This window comes from Pelecanus crispus, chromosome 3 (assembly GCF_030463565.1).
Source record: "Pelecanus crispus isolate bPelCri1 chromosome 3, bPelCri1.pri, whole genome shotgun sequence".
Taxonomy (NCBI): domain Eukaryota; kingdom Metazoa; phylum Chordata; class Aves; order Pelecaniformes; family Pelecanidae; genus Pelecanus; species Pelecanus crispus.
In genome coordinates this window covers 1,466,324-1,477,342 of record NC_134645.1, presented here as the reverse complement: position 1 = coordinate 1,477,342, position 11,019 = coordinate 1,466,324, and the positions used below count along the sequence as shown (strand labels likewise).

The following is an 11,019-nucleotide window of genomic DNA, read 5'->3' as shown; positions in this document are numbered from 1 at the left end:
GGGCACAGGCGAGCTCCCCTGTGCCACCCCGCCAGGGCTTGGCTTCCCGCTGTCCACACCGGCACCGAACGGCAAGGGTGCAGCCAGCCTCACGGGGCTTTTTTTTTTTTTTTGCTTTTTTTTGCTTTTTCACCATTTGTTGTGGCTTTTGTGATCGGCGGCCCTATGGAGAATCCGGGCCCCTGCTCCCCAGCCCGCTGAGGGATTTCATGCCACGAGACGTCCCCACTGAAAATCACGAGCGATAACCCAAACAGGAACAGTGGGTCCTTCAAAATCCCCTTCTCCCAGACAGCAGGTTTCTGTCTGTCCCGGCCATGTGCCAAGAAAACCCTCAGTCCTGTTGCAGCGACGGGGAAATGGGACTCTGGAAGGGGGTGCCGGGAGGGTTGGGGCCACCCTGCGATGGCTTGGCCTGTCCCAGCCGCCCCTTCCCCGTTCGAGAGGATTTCTGCTCGTGCGGTAGCAGGGGTTGCTCTGCGGCAACCAGCAACCGGCCACCCCGCCGTGCCCAGCGATGGGGCAGGGACCCTGCACACTGCCCGGCTGCCTCCCGCCTCTGCTGGGGGTGCAGGGGCTGGGGAGGGGTGCAGGAGCTGGGGATGGGGGTACAGGGGCGAGGAAGGGGTGCACAGGATGAGCAAGGGGTGCAGGGAACGAGGAAGGGCTGCAGGATCTGGGAAAGGGGTGCAGGATCTGGGAAAGGGGTGCAGGGGACGAGGAAGGGATGCAGGAGCTGGGGAGGGGGGTGCAGGGGTGGGGAAGGGGTGCAGAGGATGAGGAAGGAGTGCAGGATCTAGGAAAGGGGGTGCAGGGGCTGGGTAAGGGGTGTAGGGGATGGGTAAGGGGTGTAGGAGCTGGGAAAGGGGGTGCAGGGGATGGGGAAGGGGGTGCAGGAGCTGGGAAAAGGGTGCAGGGGATGGGGAAGGGGTGCAGAGGATGAAGAAGGGGTGCAGGATCTAGGAAAGGGGGTGCAGGGGCTGGGTAAGGGGTGTAGGGGACGGGTAAGGGGTGTAGGAGCTGGGAAAGGGGGTGTAGGGGATGGGAAAGGGGTGTAGGGGACGGGGAAGGGGTGTAGGAGCTGGGAAAGGGGGTGCAGGGGATGGGGAAGGGGGTGCAGGAGCTGGGAAAAGGGTGCAGGGGATGGGGAAGGGGTGCAGAGGATGAAGAAGGGGTGCAGGATCTAGGAAAGGGGGTGCAGGGGCTGGGTAAGGGGTGTAGGGGACGGGTAAGGGGTGTAGGAGCTGGGAAAGGGGGTGCAGGGGATGGGAAAGGGGTGTAGGGGACGGGGAAGGGGATGCAGGGGATGGGGAAGGGGGTGTAGGAGCTGGGAAAGGGGGTGCAGATGATGGGGAAGGGGTGCAGGAGCTGGGAAAGGGGTGCAGGAGCTGGGAAAGGGGTGTAGGGGACGGGTAAGGGCTGTAGGAGCTGGAAAAGGGGGTGCAGGGGATGGGAAAGGGGTGTAGGGGACGGTGAAGGGGTGCAGGGGCTGGGGAAGGGGGTGCAGGAGCTGGGGAAGTGGTGCAGGACCTGGGAAAGGGGGTGCAGGGGAGAAGGAAGGGGTGCAGGGCCTGGGGAGGGGGTGCAGGAGCTGGGAAAGGGGGTGCAGGGGCTGGGAAAGGGGTGTAGGGGACGGGTAAGGGGTGTAGGAATGGGAAAGGGGTTGCAGGGGATGGGGAAGGGGTGCAGGAGCTGGGAAAGGGGTGCAGGGGACGGGGAAGGGGTGCAGGGGCTTGGAAGAGGTGCAGAGGAAAAGGAAGGGGTTGCAGGGGAAAAGGAAGGCGTTGCAGGGGACGGGGAAGGGGTGCAGGAGCTGGGGAAGGGGGTGCAGGGGCTGGGGAAGGGGGTGCAGGGGAGTGCAGGGGAGAAGGAAGGGGTTGCAGGGGATGGGGAGGGGGTGCAGAGGACGGGGAAGGGGGTGCAGGAGCTGGGAAAGGGGTACAGGGGACGGGGAAGGGGTACAGGGGAAGAGGAAAGGGGTACAGGGGCTGGGGAAGGGATGCAGGGGCTTGGAAGGGGTGCAGGGAACGGGGAAGGGGTGCAGGGGCTGGGGAAGGGGTGCCAGGATGGGGAAGGGGTGCCGGGATGGGGAAGGGGTGCAGGAGCTGGGGAAGGGGTGCCGGGATGGGGAAGGGGTGCAGGGGCTGGGGAAGGGGTGCCGGGATGGGGAAGGGGTGCCGGGATGGGGAAGGGGTGCAGGGCGGGGGAAGGGGTGCAGGGCGGGGGAAGGGGTGCGGGGGATGGGGAAGGGGTGCGGGGGCTGGGGAAGGGGTGCCGGGCGGGGGAAGGGGTGCCGGGCTGGGGAAGGGGTGCCGGGTGGGGGAAGGGGTGCAGGGGCTGGGGAAGGGGTGCAGGGGATGGGGAAGGGGTGCCGGGATGGGAAGGGGTGCAGTGGATGGGGAAGGGGTGCCGGGCGGGGGAAGGGGTGCCGGGTGGGGGAAGGGGTGCAGGGGCTGGGGAAGGGGTGCCGGGCTGGGGAAGGGGTGCCGGGATGGGAAGGGGTGCGGGGGATTGGGAAGGGGTGCTGGGCGGGGGAAGGGGTGCCGGGATTGGGAAGGGGTGCAGGAGCTGGGGAAGGGGTGCCGGGATGGGGAAGGGGTGCCGGGATGGGGAAGGGGTGCAGGGGCTGGGGAAGGGGTGCAGGGGATGGGGAAGGGGTGCCGGGATGGGAAGGGGTGCCGGGATTGGGAAGGGGTGCGGGGGATGGGGAAGGGGTGCAGGGGCTGGGGAAGGGGTGCAGGGGCTGGGGAAGGGGTGCCGGGATTGGGAAGGGGTGCCGGGATGGGGAAGGGGTGCCGGGATTGGGAAGGGGTGCCGGGATGGGGAAGGGGTGCAGGGGCTGGGGAAGGGGTGCAGGGGCTGGGGAAGGGGTGCCGGGATTGGGAAGGGGTGCCGGGATGGGGAAGGGGTGCCGGGATTGGGAAGGGGTGCCGGGATGGGGAAGGGGTGCAGGGGCTGGGGAAGGGGTGCAGGGGATGGGAAGGGGTGCAGGGGCTGGGGAAGGGGTGCCGGGATTGGGAAGGGGTGCCGGGCTGGGGAAGGGGTGCAGGGGCTGGGGAAGGGGTGCCGGGCGGGGGAAGGGGTGCCGGGCGGGGGAAGGGGTGTAGGGGATGGGGAAGGGGTGCCGGGATTGGGAAGGGGTGCTGGGATGGGGAAGGGGTGCCGGGATGGGGAAGGGGTGCTGGGATGGGGAAGGGGTGCCGGGATGGGGAAGGGGTGCTGGGATGGGGAAGGGGTGCCGGGCTGGGGAAGGGGTGCCGGGCGGGGGAAGGGGTGTAGGGGATGGGGAAGGGGTGCCGGGATTGGGAAGGGGTGCTGGGATGGGGAAGGGGTGCCGGGATGGGGAAGGGGTGCTGGGATGGGGAAGGGGTGCCGGGATGGGGAAGGGGTGCTGGGATGGGGAAGGGGTGCCGGGCTGGGGAAGGGGTGCCGGGCGGGGGAAGGGGTGTAGGGGATGGGGAAGGGGTGCCGGGATTGGGAAGGGGTGCTGGGATGGGGAAGGGGTGCTGGGATGGGGAAGGGGTGCCGGGATGGGGAAGGGGTGCTGGGATGGGGAAGGGGTGCCGGGCTGGGGAAGGGGTGCCGGGCGGGGGAAGGGGTGTAGGGGATGGGGAAGGGGTGCCGGGATTGGGAAGGGGTGCTGGGATGGGGAAGGGGTGCTGGGATGGGGAAGGGGTGCCGGGCTGGGGAAGGGGTGCCGGGCTGGGGAAGGGGTGCCGGGCTGGGGAAGGGTGCCGGGCGGGGGAAGGCGGTCCCGGCCCGGGCGCAGCCGGAGGTGGCGGCGGCTCCCCGCGGTCCCTCCCGTCCCGGCAGAGCAGAACCAACATTTCTGCCCAAACCCCCCGAAGCCCCCAGCCCCGCGCCCGGCCGCTGCGGGGAGCACCGGGGCGGTGCCACGCGTGTCCGGGGGGTCGCCGCGGGATGCTGGGAGCGGCACCGGGCGCTTTCCCGAGGGGATGCAGCGGTGCCGGCCGGGACCCCCGCAGCATCCCCAGCCCCCCATAAACGACCGGGGCTGGGGGGGGGGACCCTGCTCCCCGGGGCGGGGGAAGCGGCGAGGGCTCCACGGGGGAGCGTGGCCACGCGTGGGGCGGGGGCGGCGTGGGAGGGAGAGCTCGCCCGCAGCCGGGGCGGGGAGAGGCGGCTGCCGGCGCCCGCAGGAGCCCTTCCTCGGCGGACGAGAGCCCCGCCGGACCATGCCGGGGGCTCGGTGCCCCCTCCCGCTGCTGCCGCTGCTGCCGCTGCTGCTGCTGCTGCTGCTCCCGGCAGCGCCGGCGCCCCAGGTGAGCCCGGAGCCGGAGGGGGGGGCCGGGGAGGGCCCGGGGAGCACGGGACCCCCCCCCAGGGAGGGTTTTCCGTGGCGGGGGGGGGGGGGTCTCTCCTCGCCCTACATCCGAGCGCTCTGCGGGGCTGCCCAGCCTTAGGGGCCGGCCGTGCGGGGAGCGCTCCCGCCCCACAGACAGGTGGGGAAAGGGCCGGGGGCAGCTTCCGAGGGGCTCAAACCGGGCCCCCTCGCTCCTGGGCTCCCATTCCCCTCCTCACCCCGCACCTGAGCTCGGCACAGCGCGGGGCAAAGAACCCCTCCCCGGTTTTACGGCGGAGCAAGGGTCTCGCTCCGCTTCAGCATCCCGCAAGGAGCTCACGCTGGCTCCTGGAGTTAAAACCAGCCCTAACAAAGAGCTGTTTATTCAAGCCAGCTACATGCCAGGCACCGATTTGCTTTCGCCTCCCTCCTTCCCGGCGCGGGGCACCCCAGAGCTGCAGGCGCAGACCGGCTCATCCCCCCCCGCCAGCCCGTGACCCCCCAAAACTGCGCCAAGGGAAGCAGAGGACAGCACGCCCCTCGGGCCGGCTTGTATTTTTTTTCTTCGTTAAACCCTCAGGAGCTGTTTGGAAAGGAGAATAACTTCACCCCTGCACAGCGTGGCTGAGAGGGAAAGAAATCCCTTGGGCTCGGTGGGCCGGTGCCCGGCAGCTCTGCTCACATTCCCGGAGCTCCGCTTGCCCCCGGCCCCGTGCCACCCGGACCAGACCCTGCATGCGCTCTCCCCCGTGCGCTCCACCAGCCTCTGAGCTCTAAAACCGGCTTGGCTTTGCTCGGCTCTTGCTCTTTTTCTTGGGTTTTAAGTCAATTCCGCAGGAAACCTATAATAACGATGCCCATCTCCTGCATGAGTCAGTCCCGTGGTAGCGATCGCTTTGCAGGCAGGAGTCCCACCAGTGTTCCTGGCCCCAGCAGAACTCACAAGACAGCTGTTTTCCTCTTATTTTGTAATGTGGAAGTGGGACAGGGCTCTAGCTCCAGCAGGATGAAACATGAGTTATGGCATCTCTCCCAGGGCTAACAAAGTGATTACAGCCCTGCTCATAGCGCTGCGTTACCCGTTTAGATGTCGGAGAGCGGGCCTGGGCTGGGGACTTCTTGCGCGGGCTAAAAAACCTCCTGCATCTGGGTAAACGGGGGAAAAAAAAATATATATAAAATCAGATCTCTCGGGGTGGGGGGGAGCTTTGGTGCTGCAGAGCTCCCGCACGAGCATCCCGCCGGGGCGGGCTGCGTGCAGCGGGCTGGGTCCCGGGCGGCACGGCAGCGCGGGGGCCGGAGCGATGTCCCCCTCGCTGAGCGGCCGCCCTGTCCCCGCAGAGCTGCCTCAGCAGGCAGCAGCTCCTGGCCGCCATCCGGCAGATGCAGCAGCTGCTGAAGGGGCAGGAGACGCGCTTCGCCGAGGGCCTCCGCGTGATGAAGAGCCGGCTCAGCACCCTGCACGCCTCCCTGGCCAAAGCCGCTCCCACGCCGCCGGCCGGTGAGTCCTCCCCGGGTCCCACCGCTTGCTTTTACGGCCTCGGAGGGTGCTGGGGTGGGCAGCTCAGGGTGCTGGGGTGGGCAGCTCAGGGTGCTCAGGACCGTGGCAGGTAGAGGTTTGGGCATCCTCACATCTGTGGAGATACCTGTTCCCGTGCTGGCAATTCGTGAGCGTGAATTCGAGCACTTCTCCAGCCTGCTGAGACGTGGGGAGGCTCAAAAGCCGCTCGCTGCAAAGCAGAGAGCTTCCTGGCAAAGCACCGGAGGCAGGCGGGCTGCAAAACCGTGCCTCCAGCAAAAGAGCCGCAGTCCTGTGCTCGGGAGCACGAGAGGGGCAGCAAAAATGCCACCAAACCCCTTGCCGGTGATGCTCAGCCCCGCTGTGGGGCTGGATGTGGCTGATGAACCTCAGCAGGCCGATATTTGAGGAAAAAAACAGTTAAAGAGGTGGTCTTGGAGGAACTGGGCGAACCGCGGTAGAGCTGGGGACAGGAAAGATAAATCAGCGCTCCCCCAAAGCGCCCGCCCGAGTGCTGACCCCCTCCCCGCGGTGCCCTTGCAGCCTCCTGCCCGGCCCTGCAAGCCCCGGCGGATGGGAAGAAGTTCGGCACCAAGTATTTGGTGGAGCACGAAGTTCACTTCACCTGCGACCCGGGCTTCCAGCTCCTGGGCTCCAGCACGAGGACGTGCCAGGCCAACGGCAGCTGGACGGGGCAGGAGCCCCGCTGCGCAGGTACGGCGGGGCTGCCGGGCAAGCGGCCACCGTCGTAGGGCTGCTGCGTGCCCGCGGGGATCATTCGCAGGAGCGGGATGCAGTCGGGGTGTATTTAAACACGGGGGATTAGTGGGGTTCAAGGAACAGGGAGGTATCGCAGCCATCCCCGAGTCCCAGTTAGCCAACATCCCCCGGATGCTCCAGCCGGTGATTTGGGGTTTCTCGTCCTCGAGGAAAGCTGGAAACGACAGTCGGAGCCTCACCTGCAGCGCAGCAGCCGACATGAGGGGGAAAGGCGTCGGCGCCACCACGGCTCCCTGCGTCGTGGCGAAACAACCCGGCGTCCGAATTCGGCAAAGTAGAATCATGGAATCGTTTAGGTTGGAAAAGCCCTTTAAGCTCGCCCAGTCCAACCATTCACCCAACACGACCAAGCGCGCACTAAACCAGTGTAGGGGAGAGTAGCAATTTCGCGTTTCCTGGCTTGGTGGCTGGATTATTTTTAATGAAAGTAAAAACTCGGAATCGACGTTTACGATGTGCTGCGGGGGTACCAACGCAGCCCGGTGCGTGCGGCGTTCCTGCGGCTCGCTTCCCGAAATAAAATGAAATAAAATGTGGCGGCTTTTTTTTTTTTTTTTTTTTTTTTTTTGCAGAGATCAGCGAGTGCTCGAGCAGCCCCTGCCAGAATGGCGGGACGTGCCTGGAGGGGCTGAACCAGTACAAGTGCCTCTGTCCCCAGCAATGGACTGGGACCGCCTGCCAGTACCAGGCGCAGACGGGTGGGTGACCCCCGGCCGGGGTGGGCGACCCGCCACCCTCCGGGCATATTTCGGCCCCCCGCCTCATTTCAAACCCCATCCCGCCGTGTCCCCCTCAGCTCCCCCCGCCTGGAGCGTGACGGACGACCCGGCCTTCAGCCGCCAGCCCCGCTGCGCCCAAATCGACCGGACCCAGCACTGCAGCTGCGAGCCCGGCTTCCACATGAGCGGCACGGCCGCCAATGGCCTCTGCCAGGGTGAGCCGGGCCGGGGGGGGGACGGACACGCGGCGGGGTGGGCTGCGGGGCTTTCGGCCGAGCAACCCGCTCCCCTCGTCTCCCCGCAGACCTCAACGAGTGCGAGGTGTACAAGCGGGACGGGGGTCCCCGGCTCTGCGCCCACGCCTGCGTCAACCTCCCCGGCTCCTACCGCTGCGCCTGCCCCGCCGGCTACGTCCTCCTGGGCGACGGCAAGAGCTGCGAAGGTGAGGCGGGGCTGCAAAGCCGCGGGTCTACGGCTTTTCCCAACTGGCGCGACGGCTTTTTGCCATTTTCTTCCCTTTTTTCGCCTTGTTCGCACGCGTCTCCGCGCCCAAAAACCTCGGCGGGTTTGCAGGGAGAGGCGGTTCCCGGGCTGGGAGGGTTCAGGCGCCGGCGAACACGTGCGATGCTTCGGGGCTACGTGGACGGGATGTCCCCGAGAAGAAGCAGAAATAGTGTTAAAAAGCAAGAATTCGATGGCGAGGGGTCAGCTCGGAGGCCGGCAGCTTCTCCTCCAAAAACGGGGGAGCTGGGGTGCAGGCGGAGAGCAGAGCAAAGCGGCAGCGGGTAGGGAGGGTGGGTGGCCAGGACTGCTCGCGCGAAGGTCTCCTCCTGAAAAAGAGGGATTCGTTTTGCGTTATAAAGCATCGATTACTGTGGGTCATGGCGAAAAAAAGGCTCGCGCTTTCTCCTTTTCTCCGTTTTCTCCTTTTCTCCCCCGTTTCTGCGTGGTTCCATGGCGTCTTGCGAACGCTCCCAGCAAACACCTGCCTGCAAAGCTCCTGAGGTTATTGCCGGGGATCTTAGTGCTTACACAGGTGTTTAGCAAATAGAGAGAGATGATGTTTTCAAACAATTTAGCAGAAAGTTAGCAAAATAAGCCGCCCTCCTGCTGTGAGGGTGCTGCCGTTAACCCTTGCCGGCCCAGGGCAGAGCTGGGGCAGAGGAGAGCCGGCGCAGCGTGGGATTTTAGGCGACTTAGGCGTTTTCGGCCGTACTCCCGTACTTTTTGGACCGCCGTTTCGAGGCGCTTTTGCCTATTTTCTGCCAAAAGGAACCCCTCGGTGGGGTGGGTTTGAGGTCCCCGCTGAGCTCGACCCGCCGCCCGCCCCTTGTTTTGCAGACGTCGACGAGTGCGCCCTGTCCCAGGACAACTGCACGGGGGGGACCACCTGCATCAACACGGGGGGCGGCTTCCAGTGCGTCAGCCCCCAGTGCCCCCAGCCCGCCGGCAACGTCACCTACATCAAAACATCACCCTTGTAAGTGCGGCGGGGTGCAGAAGCTGTCCCCGCTTCGGGTTTTGTGGGTTTTTTGGCGTGCTGGGTCCCAAAACCACGTGCATAGCGTCCGTATGGATAGCATCCACGTGGACCCAATGCCACCGGGGTGGGGGACACGGAGCCGGCATCCCCGGGGACGCCTGCAAACCTCCCTCCCACTTTTGCCTTGGCAGCCAGTGCGAGCGCAACCCCTGCCCGATGGAGAGCCGGTCGTGCCACCAAGCACCCAAGACCATCTCCTTCCACTACCTTCCCCTGCCGTCCAACCTGCTGACGCCCACCCCGCTCTTCCGCATGGCCACGGCGGCGGCGCCCGGCCGGCCGGGACCCGACAGCCTACGCTTCGGCATCGTGGGCGGCAACAACCGCGGCCACTTCGTGATGCAGCGCTCGGACCGGCAGACCGGCGAGCTCATCCTGGTGCAGAGCCTCAAGGGCCCCCAGACCATCCAGGTGGACGTGGACATGTCCGAGTACCTGGACCGTGTCTTCCAGGCCAAGCACGTGTCCAAAATCACCGTCTTCGTCTCTGCCTATGAGTTTTAGGGGAGGCGGCAGCCGGGGCGGCTGCCCTGACGGCGACGGTCTCTGCTCAGCACCCTCCACCCGAAAGCGCCAGCCCCGGAGGTGGGCGCGAAACGGGAGCTGCAGGCGACATCCCACGCCACAGCCCCTCTGCAGCCCACCATCCTCCCCCTCTGCGTTAAGGTTATTCTGCCCGGGGCGGCTTTTACACCCACCTATGTGTGTTTATGGGGGCGGGGGAAAGAAAAGCAAACGAGGTGCAAAAGAAACCGGGTGCAGGGGTTACCTGCTCGCCGGGGCGCGGGAGCAGAGCATCGTCCCCAGCCGAGGCTCCAGAAGGACGATGTCCCGCAGCCCCGGCGCCTACGCCGCGCAGGAAACAGCAGACAGAAACCACGGCCCTTATTTCCTTTTTAATTCCTTTGTTTTTGGTGTTTTTTTTTTTTTTTCTTTAGGGAGGAAGTTAAGCTGGTGCATGCAGGAGGAGGGAGGCGCGTAGCAGCGGTAGCTTTCCTCCCCGCTGGCCCAGGCTTGCTTGCGCTGACCCCAGCCCCGTAAAATCATTCCTCCGCTCCCCTCGGGATGCAGAGAAAACCCACAGCAGCCTGCGGGGAGGGGGCTGGTCCGGCATCTCAATCCCCTGGGATTGACCGGGACGGGGAAAAAACCCCTCAACATCCATCCCTACGAGACGTGGCAGGCTCTCGGTGCCCTCCTTGGCAAGCGGGACGCTGCTGCCGGGCGAAGGAGGAGCCCCAGGGCTCTGCAGACGAGCGCTGGCGATGGGCTGGGGCCGTCCCGTGCTTTGGCTCGCGGGCAGCAGCTCCGTAAATGTCCTGAATTGGGTTGCACGTGTGCATCCCCCCCCCCCAACCCCGGGCTTCGGCTTGCACGCGTGCATCCCCCCGCCCCGGGCTTCGGCTGCGCTTGGTGCTCGCGTCGAGGAAGCTCGAGGTGTGAATATTTCATTTTTTTTCAATCGGCCGCAGCCTCCGCCCCGCTGCGTGCAAGCGGCTCCAGGAATTGCTGGGCTTCGGCCGTAACGCGTGCCGGGGGGGAGGACACGTCCCCCCTCATCCCTTCCCCCTCGGAACCCGTTCCTCAGTGCAGCGCTTGTGCATGTTAACCACAAAACCTCGACGTTATGCATGTTTCTTCATTATGCTGGTTTTTTAGTACCATGGAACGATGATTTTAGTACCATTAAACGATGATGTAGCCTCTGAGCAGGTGCAGAGCAAAGCACCCCGTGCGTGCGCGGCCGGGGGGGGACGATGCTCACCCGGAGCTGTCCGAGGCGGGGGGCTCAGGCTCCGTGGGGTGAGAACCTGCCTTCAAATTTTTATTTTTCTGCCTGATGTTGCTCATCCCCGAGCATCCTTCCCCCCCGAAGCAGTGTCCAGAGGCCTCGAGGAGCCCTGCTGCTGCCCCCCCAAAAAAAGGCAGCGGGGCAGAGTCCCCTCGGGGGGCACGCTGTGTGCGCTGAGCTGCACCCACTAAAATCCTTCCCACTCCTTGCCCCCGGGGAAGAGAATTCCCGACGAGACCAATCCGTGCTGCATCCTTTGGGGGATTGAGCTGCCGGATTTTTTTTGGGGGGTACGGCTTTTCCGTGGGAGCTCGGAAGGGGGGCAGGAGCTCTCCCCACAGAACAAGGAGGGACATTCAGTGC

General features: G+C 65.6%; 1 protein-coding gene across 1 annotated transcript; it reads left to right on the top strand.

Moving 5' to 3' along the window:
* The first annotated feature begins 4,196 nt into the window (after positions 1–4,196).
* Positions 4,197–9,368, top strand: FBLN7 (fibulin 7). The gene is made up of 8 exons (XM_075707641.1): positions 4,197–4,283; positions 5,645–5,804; positions 6,366–6,536; positions 7,175–7,300; positions 7,399–7,536; positions 7,626–7,763; positions 8,663–8,801; positions 8,996–9,368. The coding sequence occupies exons 1-8, from the start codon at positions 4,197–4,199 to the stop codon at positions 9,366–9,368; spliced, it is 1,332 nt and encodes a 443-aa protein (XP_075563756.1).
* The last annotated feature ends 1,651 nt before the right edge of the window (positions 9,369–11,019 follow it).